Source organism: Paroedura picta, chromosome 1 (assembly GCF_049243985.1).
Source record: "Paroedura picta isolate Pp20150507F chromosome 1, Ppicta_v3.0, whole genome shotgun sequence".
NCBI classification, from domain to species: domain Eukaryota; kingdom Metazoa; phylum Chordata; class Lepidosauria; order Squamata; family Gekkonidae; genus Paroedura; species Paroedura picta.
In genome coordinates this window covers 103,673,931-103,690,343 of record NC_135369.1, presented here as the reverse complement: position 1 = coordinate 103,690,343, position 16,413 = coordinate 103,673,931, and the positions used below count along the sequence as shown (strand labels likewise).

General features: G+C 43.1%; 1 protein-coding gene, 1 long non-coding RNA gene and 1 other non-coding gene across 7 annotated transcripts in view; 2 read left to right on the top strand and 1 right to left on the bottom strand.

Annotated features, from left to right (window-relative positions):
- The window catches only part of STX11 (syntaxin 11), a 40,626-nt gene extending 37,178 nt beyond the window's left edge, over positions 1–3,448 (top strand). For all 5 annotated transcript variants that reach the window (XM_077350936.1, XM_077350929.1, XM_077350919.1 and 2 more), the window contains one exon: positions 1,374–3,448. In XM_077350936.1, the coding sequence (XP_077207051.1) occupies positions 1,379–2,239 (861 nt within the window). In that variant the 5' untranslated portion in view covers positions 1,374–1,378 and the 3' untranslated portion in view covers positions 2,240–3,448. The remainder of the gene's footprint in view (positions 1–1,373) is intronic.
- An 8,942-nt stretch (positions 3,449–12,390) lies between these two features.
- Positions 12,391–12,473, top strand: TRNAL-UAA (transfer RNA leucine (anticodon UAA)). The gene has a single exon. It is a non-coding gene; the product is annotated as a tRNA-Leu (tRNA).
- A 399-nt stretch (positions 12,474–12,872) lies between these two features.
- LOC143843984 (uncharacterized) lies at positions 12,873–16,061 on the bottom strand. Its single transcript, XR_013233777.1, has 2 exons — positions 15,936–16,061; positions 12,873–13,396 (listed from the first exon to the last, which is right to left on the bottom strand). It is a non-coding gene; the product is annotated as an uncharacterized LOC143843984 (long non-coding RNA).
- Between the last annotated feature and the right edge of the window lie 352 nt (positions 16,062–16,413).

Sequence of the window (16,413 nt, the reverse complement as noted above, 5' to 3'; positions counted from 1 at the left end):
GAGACAGACAGGGAGAAAGGAGGGAAAACACACTACAAGCAAAGACACTCTCTACCCCAACCTTTCTAGCGCCCGTTGCATTTATACCTGCAACGGTCTCTAAATCTAGTTAATTAATAATATCAGTCATAGCTTCAACCAGTCCTGTTTTAAAATTAATTGAGTGGCCATTACTACATGCACATCAACTTTATTGCATGCCCTAAAGTTTTGTGGCGCAGGGTGGTAAGGCAGCCGACATGCTGTCTGAAGCTCTGACCATGAGGCCGGGGGTTTGATCCCAGCAGCTGGCTCAAGGTTGACTCAGCCTTCCATCCTTCCGAGGTCGGTAAAATGAGTACCCAGCTTGCTGGGGGTAAACGGTAATGACTGGGGAAGGCACTGGCAAACCACCCTGTATTGAGTCTGCCATGAAAACGCTGGAGGGCGTCACCCCAAGGGTCAGGCATGACTCGGTGCTTGCACAGGGGATACCTTTACCTTTTTAAAGTTCTAATATTATGAGAGAAGGAGCAGAAGTTCTTCACTGTACTTTCTCTGTCCCTTGGTTCTGCTTAGAGAGACCCTTACCTCATAAAGAAGGTGCCCCAATCCCTTGTTGGTCATCCATTCATGCACATTTTCCAATACTTCCCATTGACTGAGAAGTACAAACATTTGCCTACATATTGTGGACCAGTTAGGGCTCAGTGTGGACTTAGCTGATATTGATAATTATGTGGCAGAATAAATTTGTAGATCTCTGCAGTTTACCAAAAGGCTAAAGAGAAGAACAGAGCATTAAACACTGGTGCTTTGGGGGTACAAATTCAGTCACACAGTTTGAACTGAGCTTGTTCTTGGGAAGGCAGGGAGCACCATATGTAAGTATATATATGTGTGTGTGTGTGTTTGTATAATTAACAATCCCTGTAGAATCCTTTGTGAGAAATTTTGTTAGCTTTGTTATACAATTAAGATTCCCCACCCCACAAAAAGATTTAATTTTAAACTGGAAATGCCACTTCTCAGCTGATAAACTCACACTTCCCTCCCTCATACCTCATGCTTAATTTAAGTCAGCGGTGGAAAACCTCTAAGTATAGATACTAACGAGCAATTCAGTGGGTTTTTTCCCCCATTTTACTGAATGATCTACATTGTAATGATAAATGAGTTTGTTTCCTTTCTGTTGCTGTAATAGAGCATATTCTTTACTGTAAACAGGATGTAGGATTTACAGCACTTAAAATTATTTCAGATAGATACTATAATCTGTAATTCCAGTTTTAAAGAACTACCAAATCTATTGTCATATCTGTTTATGCCAGTTAAGAAAGACTTCCCGTTTTTTATTTCTGTATTTTTCTTTTCTTTTTCTTTCTTACCTACAGGCAAAATGAGAGACCGTCTCTTTGAGCTTCATGAGCTGTCGAGGCTTTATAACCGACATGCTCCTGTTGTCGATGACAACTTGCCACGTGAAACCCTTTTGTTTGAGACAGATTATGCCTTAGCAAGTCTTTATAAAGACATTCAAGCAATCAGAACAAACAATGATCACTTGAAAGCAGATGTTCGGCGCCTGAGCAAACAAAATTCCCGCTTTCTTACATCTATGCGCCGCCTCAGCAGCATAAAACGTGATACCAACACAATTGCAAAAGACATAAAGGCCCGTGGGGAAGAGATCCACAGGAAACTTCAGGCTTTGAGAGACCTCAGTGAAGACGCAGAAATGAAATATGGTTCCAGCTCTCTCATAGCCCGTGTATCAAAGGACCACTATGTTGACCTAATGTATACCTTTCAAGAAGCCATGTTTGAATACAACGAGACAGAGATGAACCAGCGGGAGAACTGCAAGACCAGGATTCAGCGACAGCTAGAAATCATGGGCAAGGATGTGTCTGGGAACCAGATAGAGGACATGATTGAGCAAGGCAGGTGGGATGTTTTCTCTGAGAACCTTCTGTCGGATATCAAGGGAGCTCGGTCAGCCTTGAATGAGATAGAAACTCGCCATAAAGAGCTAATGAAGTTGGAGTGTCGAATAAAGGAAGTCCATGAACTCTTTCTGCAAGTAGCACTACTGGTGGAAGAGCAGGCAGACACATTTAATGTAATTGAGCTCAATGTGCAAAATATTCAAGACTATGTTGGAGAAGCTAAAGGTGAAGTGAGGAGAGCCCTAGAATATAGAAGGAAACATCCATGTCGAACAATACTCTGCTGTTGTTTAAAATGCTTGAGGGGATAACTGTTCACTGTCCTTAAAATTATTAGATCAGTGATGTAGGGAACATTCAAATAACTACACATTTTTTATAATAAAGTTCTTAGTATCATGGTCAGTTCAATGGCACTTGAAGGAAAAAAAGAGGATGAAACTACAGAAAAGTAAAAGGGTGTGAATCTGAATAATGAATTTAAGGACATCAGTTGTAAACACATGATTCTAGAGCTGTGGTACATAATGTATTGTAAATAGAAGACACTTATTTTTATAGGCATGCTTCATTGTACATGTTCCACAAAAAAGACATAAAGTATTTATTTTGGTTATATATGAAGGAAATTGTTATGTTGCTCTCTGGTAGCATTTTCACTTACAAGTGGCTTGATGAATGCAGAGAAGTATGAAAAAGATGAGAAGAGGATGCCATTGCTCATAATGGTGTACAAGTTCACTGCCTGGGGCTAAACTGAAGAAGTCACACAAGAGAACAGGACAGGCTGGAGGCTGAGAAATGTGTGTGGTTTTGTCTAGATTGCTGGGTGGTAGAAGGGTAAAACAGGTGGCACAGGTCATTTCTATATGCTAAGAAATCAGGGAAGTGAGGCGGGAAAACTGCATTTTGTCTCCAGCCAGTCTAATTCTTTTGTGGGCAGTCAAAGCAGAAAATGTGTGGCAGTTTCCGCAAGGAGTGCCAAATCGTGTCATGTCTCCTACCCCCAATTGCGGGATAGTAGATTCTGCTATTTCTCCCCTCCACACTCTGCCGCCATGTTTCACGCTTTTCTCTCCTCATTAGCAGCAAAAAAAGCATGAGAGATCAACGGGCTCTTTTTCTCACTGCTCCTCAGCCTGTCAATCAACGGAGGCAGCCAACTGGTAGTTTGTGGTCTAGCACGATTTTTTAAAACATTGAAACCTATGCGTGGCAATGCATATTCATTGCTATGCATAAACATTATCATGGAAGGTAAAGCACACATACACAAAAATCCAAACGCGGCTGGCCAGCGGAGGGCATGGCGAGGGAGGCAGATTCCCACCCATGCAGTAGTTCAATCGCCATTAAGGTTCTCTCTAGTGGTCCTAAGTAACCTCTGCCACGTAAGCCACCACCACCTTGCTGCCCAAGTGCCTCCTTCCCTTCCCAAGGCTGCAACTTGGGCACTATGGCAGAGGCAGCTCAGGTGGTGCAGCAGTGGCTCTGACAGCCTCTCTTAAGAAGTGCTTGGGGAGGGGGAGGGAGAGGGAAGGTGAGTGGGGAAAGGAAGTGCTGAGCGGCAGGCGGGTGGATCAGCGGGTTAGGCAGGCGAAGAGCAATAGAAGGGATGGGGATGTGACACATGAGAGGAGGGAGGGAAGGAGGCACTTGGGCAGCGAGGCAGTGGTGGAGGATACTTAGGATCACTAGAGATAACTTTAATAGTGGGAATCTGGCTCCCTCACAGTGCAGGAGGGGGGAGGATGGCAGCGAGGGCAGGTCAACTTTCCAGAGACTATTGTGCATTTCCCTCTCTTTATGGTTTTTTCTCTGGTTGCTGATTGGTTGCTCACTGGTGGCTCGTACATTTTAGGGTGGTAAATCCACTTTCCTGGATTTACCACATCACGCTTTTAAAATGGTAAAAATGCAAGCCACCTACTGTAAAGCCTTGGGATGTTAGCGATGTCATGTGGAGGGGGCTGAATATGCTGCCCACATGCCGAGGCTGTCCAGCTACATTTTGCACATGTGGAAAAGGTATGTGAATTCAGAACATCAGTTATCAACCATATACTTGACAACTGCAAAGATAATTGCACAATTCAGTTGCTACCATGGGGGAGTCTTTTGGGGGGGGGTACTTGAATTGCTGTTTTTGTTGCATTGGTTTGTGAGAAACAACCCCCCCTGCAATATTATGCAACTTCATTTCTAATAAAAAAATTAGAAGTTGGATGGTTTAATATTGTGCTTTTGATTTGAACAAGTACCTTTTAGCATTTAATATAGTTTTAGCTGATCATTCTTCTGCATAAAATACTTTTAAATATATATATTTGGATTATAATATAGTGTATCCCTTCTTGGGAATTCAGATTGAGGACCCGAGGTCGTCAGACATGGAAGCTGCTCAAATGTTGATTTTTGAGCTGCTTGTATAAACTAGATCTCTTTATCTCGTATGACAGAACATGTAGAATTTGATCCCCACCCCCTCTGTTTGTCATTTCCAAAGGCCTTTCCAGAATATTTAATTTTTTAGATCTGTCCCATGATTTAGGAGAGTGTTTGGTAACTAGAGGAAACACAACACCTTCTCAAGTAATGGATGGTCACTATGACCTTTTCTGCACAACAAGAAAAGCTGACTAATCCCCATTTCCATATGGCATTGGCCCAGGCCTGTCCTGATTCAGGCCCTCGTGGATTCTTCCAGCATTCCCTGCCGTGGGTGCTATTGGGGCGTATGTTGGCCCAGGTCCATCTGGCAGGCTTCTCCCCCATCCTGGGGCAACTACAATGTCCCAGAAGGAATACAAAATTCCCTAGGTTGCTCTGCAGTGCTGTGTAGTGCCACAGAGCCGCCTGGGGTATTTTTTTTCTTTTTCGGAATGTGGTATTGCTACCATGTTTCTAAACGGGAAAAATGCCCCCCCCCATGTGGTGGAACCTTTCCACCCTGGCTGCCTCATGTGGAGGCAGAAATCCAGGGTGGACAGGGTGTGCCTTTGAAAATGGTCCCCCATTGCAAAGAACAGGTGGCAGCCCAGTGCGGCCACTGCCGAGCAGAATGGGTCTGTGAGAAGCTTCCTTATTCAAATGAGTGATGTTTGTGTCAATTGGGTAAACTGATATGATATGGAACATGGACTTTTGGAATGAGAGTTTTACTGAGAGATAAAAATCTGGATTTTGCAGCTTCTTCAAGTGAGGGCAGATATATCTGAAACAGAGAGCTCCTCACATCTATTGACCACAAAGCTACTTCAGCTGTTGCAAAATCTCCCCCCACCCCCATACTATAAAGGTAAAGGTAAAGGTATCCCCTGTGCAAGCACCGAGTCATGTCTGACCCTTGGGGTGACGCCCTCTAGCGTTTTCATGGCAGACTCAATACGGGGTGGTTTGCCAGTGCCTTCCCCAGTCATTACCGTTTACCCCCCAGCAAGCTGGGTACTCATTTTACCAACCTCAGAAGGATGGAAGGCTGAGTCAACCTTGAGCCGGCTGCTGGGATTGAACTCCCAGCCTCATGGGCAAAGCTTTCAGACGGCTGTCTTACCACTCTGCGCCACAAGAGGCTCTCATACTATAGCATGATACAATAATATACATAAATGAATAATGAGATGGGTTATTAAGATTGTTTGTGATACTGCTCAAGACTATTACTGCACTGAATGAGTGTAAGTAATACAGGATAAAGCAGACATATAGAGCTTCAGCAGTGATCTTGCTATTATGGAAATGACTTCACTCACTTCCATACACATGCAGGGTCCTGTCCGAAAGAACCAGTTGTTCTAGTTTTCAGCTGAAAGCTGAAATACTGTACTTGGCCTTTTAAACCATCATATAGTCAACTTCTTCCCCCTTAGATCTTAAAGTGTTTAAAAATGTGTGTATGTATAATTTTGAAGCAGCAAATAGTTGAGAATGATACTCCAGAAGCCATGGGATTGATTGGAAAACCAGATCCAAAGGAAAACAGCCATCTCAAAACACAATAGCAACATTCTAATAAATAAGTCAAAACATGGATATTTTGCTTGCCTCAGATGCTGAGTTTGCAATATGCATTTTAATAAATCATTTTATTATACTGTATATCATTGAAGCTGGATTCAGTATTTTACTGAGGCCTAATTCTTGTCACATAAGCAAGTAACCTATAAAACAAGTTGTACCTTGTTTCAGAAGGGTGTTTTTGTTTATTTGGAATAAGGAAGCAAGTTTCTGAAAGAACATTTAATAAGGGCTTAAATTTTCAAACTTAACCTTTTGACAGTTCAAAACAAGCACTTTCTTAGACTGAGCAAGACTGAATGCATTTGCAGAGGCCAGGTTCAGCTTGTATCCCTTATATTCACTTCCTTTATACCCCACCATTTTTTCCCCTTGGGGACCCAAAGTGGCGAATTTAAGTTTTCACCATCTTAAGAACTATATGGAGAAGACATCCTTGTTGATTTTGTTACATTCATTGACTCAAAGAAACAGGGCTGAAAATGAAGGCAACACTCACTAGGTAAAATAGCATTTAATCTTCCCCTATCATACTTCTTATACTGTTGGAAAACTCTGGGTGGTAGTAAATATAGATTCCTGTGGTTGATCTCTAATCTCACCCCAACACACACACAATGTTAGTGATGGTTTTGGAGTTTTATTTCTGCTACCATTGCGTTGGCTAGTTCACAACCAGCTCAATATCAAGATTTGCCTTCTCCAAAGTCAAAGACCCTATTGTCTGCGGAACAGAAAATTAGTTGGGATACTTTTGTGAAGTTCTTAGCTGATAAAATATGAATCCTGTCTGATCTGTATGCCAGTTACAATGTCAGAGGAAGTGGCTAACTCTTAGAGCCATCTTGGTTTGATTCCCCGCTCCCCCACATGCAACCAGCTGGGAGACCTTGGGCTCACCACGGCACTGATGAAGCTGTTCTGACCCAGCAGTGATATCAAGGCTCTCTCAGCCTCACCTAACAGTGCTTTTTCAAGCTGTAGGTGTTTTCATATTGCCCAACTCAGTGACTTCTGCCAGCTTCATGTAATCGTTAGGAGTGCGGACTTTTAATCTGGTGAGCCGGTTTGATTCCCCACTGCTCCACATGCAGCCACCTGGGTGGCCTTGGGCTCACCACATCACTGATAAAACTGTTCTGACAGAGTAGTAATATCAGGGCTCTCTCAGCTTCCCCTACCTCACAGGGTGTCTGTTGTGGGGAGAGGAAAGGGAAGGAGATTGTAAGCCGCTTTGAGCTTCCTTTGGGTAGAGAAAAGCGGCATATAAGAACCAACTCTTCTTCTAATACATCATCAAGTCTATTTATGGACCATTTTGACTCAAGGTCCATGTCGGATGCTGAAGTCTGTTAAGGTTGTTGATTGTGCCCTGGATTGGTGCTGGCTTGACTGATAAAATAATGTAAAGACCACATCAGTGAGTCCTTGGCTTGTCTATCATAATTCAATCACTAACTCAAAGCACCTTCCCTCAGCCACTCAAAGAGATTGTTATCTGTCACTACTTCAAAAACCAGGTCAAGCCTAGTGCACAAAAACCTGCATGACCTTGCAAATATCTGAGCCCCAGGGTGTTAGTGATGATAAAAGTAAAAGGTACATTACCTTAATTCCTTTGTTGCTTTGCTGCAAAACACTAATGTGGCAGCCACTATGTAATTTGTTGTTCAGGATCATTTCTCTCTAGATGTTATTACAACAAAGTAAGATTCAGACATGACAGATTGTTATATTGTAAATGGAATCTGAAGAGATAAATGCACCCAGGGAAGAAAACATCAATCTGATTGATTTTTAAATAAGCAATTGCAAGATTCAGGAACACACAGAAATATTTGTAAGTGAAGAAATGGGTGCAAATTCTTATTGATTGAATTAGTTCTTAATGGTTGAATTAGTTCTACTACTCTGCCCCAGTCTGATGAATCCTACACCTTCTCCTTTCATATTTCATTACAATTCAAATGGGGTTTAAAAAAGGACAAGTGCGCATAAGTGTGTGTGTGTTTGTTTAGGGGGGTGTCTTAGTTTCCAGTAGTAATACTCTGTGCAGAGTTATACCCTTCATCTAGGGACTTCAATGGATTTATAATGGTGTAGTTTTCCCTAGGATAACAAGATTTGAGTCCAAAGGCACCTATAAGACCAACAAAGATTTATTCAAGGTGTGAGCTTTCATGTTCATGCACTCTTCCTCAGACAATGGAACAGGGATCAAGAGAGTACAGATATAAGGAGTGAGTAAATGTTAGCAAATTAGTAAACAGCATCACAACATCCAAAATATACAGTATGATAATTTCTTTCTAGAAAGGCAAATAAGTCCTTTGAGTTCAATTGTCATTCACAAAAACATAGGGGGAATAAAAAATGTCAAGGTTAGTGATTAATGGGAGACACTTTCCCAGTTGTGAAAAGAAGTAACTAAAAGAGACTTGTTGCTAGCGAGCCCCATCTGTCTCCAACCAAGCATGGAAGCATCCTCACGAGCCCTGCTGAGTTTATTCTCTTGTCCTGAAACCAGTGAGTTAGATTTGAAATTACATTACATAGTTGCATCACATTACAGTCAAATAGAATAAAAATTAGGATTATAAGGAATGTAAATATAAGAGTATGTCGATAAAGAGTATACATAGTGAAATAAGACACCAATATCATTGCTGAGTTCTGGAGATTCCATTGTTTTGAGTGTTGTAATAACTGGCATTATTTATTTATTTATCTATTTATTTATTTGATTTATATCCCACCACTCCCATACAATGGCATCTTTGCAATCTCCCATTGCAATCTGTTCTTGAGGTTTCTTTGCAATAAAACAGCTACTCTGAGGACCTTCACTGAATGTCCTTGAAGGTTGAAGTGTTCCCCTACAGGTTTCTCAGTCTTGTGGTTTTTGATGTCAGACTTGTGTCCATGCATTCTTTGGCAGAGGGTTTGACCCATTTGCTTTACGTAGAGAATACCAGTTTTCTTAGACTGCATCACAGTATTTCTCTGAAGCTCACAGATCAGGTTATCAGTCAAACAGTCTGCTTAGCTCAGTAGTGTTACTGGATCGGTCTTTCCCACCCCATCTGTACAATGTGTATTCAAGTCCAGAAGGACAGACATGCAAGGCTGCTGAAATAAAAATAACCAAGTCATCTGGCACTCCAAGTCTAACGATTTATTGTGGCATAGAATTTCATGAACGAGTACAGTTCCCTCTCCAGATGCATGCAATGGATGAAATGAGGCCCTGGCTCATGAAGGCTGCAGTTTATTCATTTTCAAGGTGCCATAGTAGTATTTGTCATATTATACATGAAATGTGTAACTGGACACATATCTTTTTATTAAAGAATATTATTTGGTGAAAAAATAATCCTTATAAGCGACAGAATAATGGGCTGGTGTGATCTGGGATTTGGGCCATTAACTGCCATGGGGTATATGGAATATGTCTCAAGATTAAAACAAAAGATGGATATGGAATGAAGCTGCTAGCAATGAAAACATAGTTTTGTATTTTCAAGTCCATTTCTTGTCAGCAATTTGCTTTTTCTTTTGGCTTGCTGGTGACCTAGAGGGCTCCTCATTCTTGCAGTATGTTAGGTCATTTCTAAACGGTTCTTCATTTCCTTAACAAAACCACAGTTTTGCCAGGAAATGCTTTGCACCACATCATTGTATGATGTTTTTTTTCTTGTTCAGAAACAAAGTAGGAAATTGATACTTATACCCCTTTTTAAAATACCACCCAAGAACTAATGATATAGCAAGTCCCACATCCTTTCAAATGTGGTGGCCTCATTTAGGTGTATATTAAAGCACTGCATTCAACCTATAGTTATCACTGTCCAGATAGTTATGCAGCAGAGAAACAGACCCCCCCCCCCAGTCTTATGGATAGAGTAAGATTTCAACCCATGTTAAGGACTGTGGATACAGATTCTTTGTGTGGTTGCTATTCCAGGGTAATTAAACGTGAGTTAAAGCGTTTGATTCTTTAGATGAACAAAATTTGAGTCTTGTGGCACCTTTAAGACCAACACATTTTTATTCAAAGTATAAGCTTTCGTATGCAAGCACATTTCTTCAGATACAGTGTGCTTGCACAAGAAAGCTTATACCTTGAATAAACCTTTGTAGGACTTAAAAGTGCCCCTGGACTCAAACTTTGTTCTAATGCTTCAGACCCACCTGAATCTGATTCTGTAGCCATAAGATAGCTAGTTGTCCATGCTAAACTACCTGAGTAGTCTTACAAATATTTATTAATTATTTTGGTACTATACTTTTACTTGCAAAGACAAAAGCCATGCTTCTTGACTGCACTTAGTATGTTTATCTGTTGTGTTTGATACAGTAGATCATGCCATACTATTGAATCATTTTGAGAGAAACGTAGGGGGATGTATCTTGTACTGGTTTAAATTGTTTTTCAAGGATTGAACTCAGAGAGTTGCCATTGGAGACCAGTTATTTTCAGAGTGAGACATCATATAAGGCTCCACAGGCCTCAGTATTATCCCACTTCTTGTTCAACTTATGTATGAAACCCATAGGAAAAATTATTCATAGCTCTAGAAGTTGATATCATCAATATACTCATGATGACATCCAGCTTCTCTGTCCAGCCTCCCTGGTAATATAGTGGAAGTCTGTCTGCTGTGGTTAAATGGCTAAGATTGAATAAATTAAAACAAGATCCTGATAAGATAGAGGTTAGGAAGGCCTAGTTGAGAAGGCATAGAATCATAGAGTTGGAAGGGATCTCCAGGGTCATCTAATCCAAACCTCTGCAGAATGCAGGATAACTTGAAGGACATAGTGCTTCCTACCCTTTAGTGAGGTTTTAGATGACCCTTGCTAACTTGGTTAAGAGCCTAGGGGTTATCATGGGTCCAACATTACTGCAGGAGCAGCAAGTTAACTCAGTGGCAAAGAAGACTTTCTTCCATCTCAGATTAGCCCAGAAGATGACCCCCTAGTTGATATGGCTAATCAGAGAATGTGGATCCAGGCCACGGTAACATCAAGATGAGATTTCTCTAACGTTCTATGCATCAACCTCTTCTCAAAATCCACTCAGAGACTTCAATTAGTGCAGAATGTTGCAGCTTATTTATAATCAAGAACTAGAAGGAGCATTCACATTATTCCCATTTTGCAGTCACTCAGTTGCCCATCACTGACCAAGTTCAATTCAAGGTATTAGCTATTATGTACAAAGCCTTTCATGGCCTCATATCAGCAAAACTGTCTTCCTGCTTATTTCCCATCACAGCTTTAATCATCTGCGCAGTGCCTTCAACAGGTGCCAACCTGCAAATGGACAACTTCAACAACTGCCTAAATGTGTGCCCACTTTGTAATGCTGCAGCCTTCTCTGCCATTCTGGACCAATTGTAGTTTCCAAACATTTTTCAAGAGCAAAGTGCATTGCAAGGCTCTAATTCAGATGTAACCAGGGCACGCATCACAGTGGCCAGATCTTTTCTTCCCTGGGAAGGCACCAGCTGGCTCATCAATCAAAGCTGGTAAAATTCTGACCATGGCTGCCTCCTGCTTGTCCAGCAGAAAGCTCAGGTCCAGCAAAATCCTTGTGGCACAGACCCCTGGTGTTTTATCCCCCCCCCCCCCCCGATAATTTAACAGTTCGTAGGGTTTTGTTTTATACCGTATCCTGCTGCATCACGACTTGCAGCGCTCCAATGAAAACTTGGCCAGGGGAGGGCGAAATAAAAAGTTCGGGAAGGATCTAAAGCGTTAGTTTTTCATCCCCGCTCCCTTTCCACGCCATAGCACAATTCGTTTTACGAGTCAGTTTCAAAAGCAGTTTACCACGTGGTATGAAGGGGCGGGCCGGCGCCTGAGAAAGTCAAGTGTTTTTAAGTGCTCCTTGGGCCGGCAGGCACCGTCGCCGGAGGATGTGCTTCCCAGTCCATATCTCTGTATGCTCACGTCCTTACAGAAGTAAGTGAAACCGACTCAAGTACTTCAAGGGTGCAATTATTCAAAAAGTAACTCGTTTGAAACCTAGACTCAGAACAGCCTTTTATATTGGTGCATTCCTTAAAAAAAAAAAAGGACTCTTTAAACTATACGGTTCATTCTGTATTTGGGGGCAACGGGATAATTATCTCTGCAGAGACCGCAGCCTCTCGGCGGCAGGCTCCGTATTGCCTCCCGCCCGCCTCCTTTTTTGTTCGGCTGAAATCCGCGTTCCACTCGTTTGCTGCGCTTTCTGCGCCTTCCCGTGCTCCGAACAAATAACGTGTAAAGGCTGGCAAAGGAGCGGGGAAAGAGCGAGCCGCTGGGGCTTCTGGAAATTCTCCCTGACGTTTCTATTCAGCTCAAGCGGGGGCTATTCGAAGGTTCGCGGAGACTGGCGGGCGCACCGCAAGTTGCTTTGTTCTATGTAAGAGTGCCTGCCTGAAAGCCTTGTACCCGCACCAGGATGGCCGAGTGGTTAAGGCGTTGGACTTAAGATCCAATGGACGCATGTCCGCGTGGGTTCGAACCCCACTCCTGGTAGTTGGTTTTTTTCACCCGGTTCTCATTAAATTAAAGATGAAAGCATCTAAAACATGCGGAAGCCATCCTGTTCAACTTCAGCCTTTGAATGGCTCTCGGGGATTTCGCAGTGCCCGAGAGAATGGAGCTGCGGGCGGAGCTTCTCCCCGCTGCTTTAGCGGCTGTGCAACGTGAAGCGAAATAAAGGCTCCTGCAGGTTTGTGCCACCTCCAGCCTTCGAAACCAAAACAAAGGAGACGTCGCCATTTAAATTATTTTAACTCGATCTCCGCGAAGCTGTGCCGCTGGTGATGGAATTCCCACAACCAATAACACGGCTCCGGCACCATGATGCATACGAAATACCCTGCCAGTGGTACATGAAGAGCACTTAAAACAAAATTCGAGTTCAGTGCCATCTTTAAGACCACAAAGTTTTATTCAAGGGATGAGTTTTCGTTTAGATACAGTGAGGTGGAAGTTGTAGTCCATGCGTATAGGTAGGTTATGAGCAGCACATTAGCATACAACATAATAAAGATATTTAACGAATTCAAGGACCAAACAAGAATAACAAGCTTAGTTTATAAGGTCACCATGTGTTTGGTTTTAATTCGGGGCGGGGGGGGGGAGCTTAGTGAAGCAAATAAATACATCAAAATTGGAGACTGATGTGTAAATGTACCCTTCCTAACCTCAGAATATCAAGAGTAATTAACGAAGGCCCTGTTGTTATGCTCCATCCATCTCCTCCCTACCAGGGAGGTAACTAACAGCATTTTTTCTCTTTAAGGTGGGATGATTAGTTGTGCAGTGTTATGTCTCCTCTGGTATCAGATAAAAGAAATGCATTCCAGTCTGTTCTACAGGTTTCTCAGTCTTGTGATTCTTGATGTAAAATTTGTGTCCATTTATCCTTTGGCACAGGGTTTGATCTGTTTACCCTATGTAGAGAACAGAAGAGCATTGTTAGCATTTAATGGCATATGCAATGTTAGAAGATGAATAGTTGTTATTGCCCCTTAATCTGTTGACGCCCACCAAATATTACCAAAAGTCTTTTTTACCAAGCCACAAATTTAAAAAATAAGACATAAAAACAGTACTCTAGACATGGCACCTTTGTATCTATCACTATGTATGACAGACTCATATAATACAATGGTTACATGTTCATTGAGATCCTTGCTGACTATGAGATGGCTAATTCCTGGTTTTGAGTCTTAATTCCTAAACATGCCCCCCCCCCCCCAAGACATGGAAGATCCGGGCTTTTATTCTCACAGAGCAGTGAACTCTTTTCTCCATACCATCAAAAGTCATTGCAAATGTATAAAGGACGGCCCAAAGCCAGAATGCCCCCCATCTGGCTCCTGATTTGTTAGATTTGGAGGGGGGGGAGGAGAAATACATCCCGTGTTTTGTGTATGCAGTTCCTAAAGAGACCAGAGCTTGAGATCTGAGCTGGGATTGTAAAGCGCCCAATTGGGAGCTTGAGGTCCCAGCTAGGAACATAAAAACAGCCAATGGGAAACAAGGATTATTGCTGTTCTATAACCAATGAGATCCCTGAATTAATGTCAAGTGACAGATCTCCACTTAGGACCAATGAGGTTGTTGGAGAATTCCTTCAGGTTCTGTATATATTGGGTAAAGTTGGGGAACATAGTTCAGTGTCAGTAAAGAGCGTAAATGAACTACCAGTGTCCTGGTCTCTGAACTCACAGATTTAATATTGAGAATAAATAATTTTAAAGCCACTTTTTGCAAAATGTTATAGATATGACCTTGGGGGAAGGTGAAGGGGAATGTGTTCCGGGGAAATGTGAAAGGAGTAATTTTACAAAACTAAGGCATGTATTTAGGGTTGCCAACTCGAAATGGGGGATGGTGGAGCCTGGGGAAGGCAGGGCTGGGGAGTGGAGGGATCTCATTTCTAAATAGTGCTATACCGTCCGCCTTTCAAAACGGCCATTTTCTCCAGGGTAACTGATCTCATGTCATCTGGAGACCACTTGTAATTCCAGGAGATCTGCAGGCAGCACTTGGAGGTTGGCAGCCCTAGCTTTCAGGCCAAAATCCTGTGCAGACATACCCTGGGAACAAGGCCCACTGCACTCAGTCAGACAACCATGTATAGGTTTGAAATTCAGAAATTTAAAATACATAGGATATAATTTATATGGCACTTTAAACAAACTGAAGTTTAAAATATTTATGAAATAAACATAGGATTAAAATAAAATAATGACTTAAAAGTTTGGCACCATAATTTTTTGTTTATTATTGTTTCTATTGTTTTATTATATTACTAGCAGTAGAGCCCGCTGTCAAAAAAATACAGCGGGCCCTAGGGGAGGGTTTGCTTTCCCTCACCCTCATGTAGCAAAATGTTCCCCAGGCCCCAGGGCTTGGGGAGCATTTTAAAGGCGAGGGGAGGGCTTTAAGACGCTGGGCAAGCCCCGGGGAAGGCGCTCCGCGGCTCCAGGAGCCGCGGAGCGCCTTCCCCGGGGCTTGCCCAGCGTCTTTAAGGCGGCTGGTGGGCTTTAAGACGCTGGGCAAGCCCCGGGGAAGGCGCTCCGCGGCTCCAGGAGCCGCGGAGCGCCTTCCCCGGGGCTTGGCCAGCGTCTTTAAGGCGAGCCGTTTTCGGGGCAGGGGCCAGGGAGCCTACCTTCGCTCTCGGCGGCCAGCAAAGTAATGGCCGCCGGAGCGAAGGGAAGCTCTGGTGTGGGGGGGGGGGCGGGTTGGGAGGCGCTTTGCGCCTCCCAATTGGTTTGTGGCCGGGCAAGCAGCCAATCAGCAGCCGCGCTGCGCGCGTCTGCTGATTGGCAGCTTGGGGGTGGACTGACCAGCAGAGGGCCCAATCGGGAGGCGCTTTGCGCCTCCCGATTGGGCCCTCTGCTGGTCAGTCAAGGGGAAGGGGCCTATCGGCACCCTTCCTCATCCCGGACAGGGCCTGCCCTCGGGGCCCTTACTGTTTTATTTCTTCCGCTCCGCCAGGAGCGGTTAAAGATTATTACTGCTACTATTACTACTATTAAACAGCCCTACTTAGCCCAGAGCCCGGAACCTAAGCAGGGTTTGTTGCGGTTAGTAATTGCATGGGAGATCAGCAAGGAAGAATAGGGCAGCTATGAAGAGCAAGGCTTGGAATAGCTCTTCTCTTGCCATGAAACCTACATTGTTCTTGTATAGCCATACATTTTAGTTATGACTTGATGACACACAGTTATGAACTAATACAGATCTCAGTTGTCCCTTCTCTGGGGTAACGAAGTATCCAAAGTGAAGTTCACATTTTCCTGAGAACCAGATCCTCTGTCTAGGAAGCCCTTATTTACCTGTATAACCTTTACCTCAAAAGATCAGCCTTGCAAGTTTCAGCAACTCACTGATGTAAGACAGATTTGATAGACAGTGACTTCCTTAGGCTGGTAAGTTTCTTAGTAGAGAGGAGGAGGAGGAGTTCAGTTTATTTCTTACCGTTCCCAAGCTGGCTCGTGACGGTGTACAATTGTCCACAACACCAATAAAATCCTATTAAAACAAATCAGGACATTAAAAGGACATGCAGCAAAACAATGTGTTTTTGAACATGTTCAACTTTCATAATACCATGCAAAAGGCCACAAATGTGAACTTTATTCATTTATTTAACACTAGATTCTACCTTACTTCCTAACCATGAGCCAGGTTGGTGTAGTGGTTCTGGAGAACAGGGTTTGATTCCCAATTGCTCCACATGCAGCCAGCTGGGTGACCTTGGGCCAATCACAGTTCTCAGGGCATTCTCAGCCTCACCTCAGCCTCACCTAGATCATAGGCTGACTGTTGTGTGGAGACAAGGGGTAGCCAGGGCTATCTTAAAAGCATTGTAGGCCCTCAGGCAAAGCAGGGACCCAACCTAAATAACCATTCACAGGAATAAAAGCATAAATTATAGATAAAATTTAACTTCTAT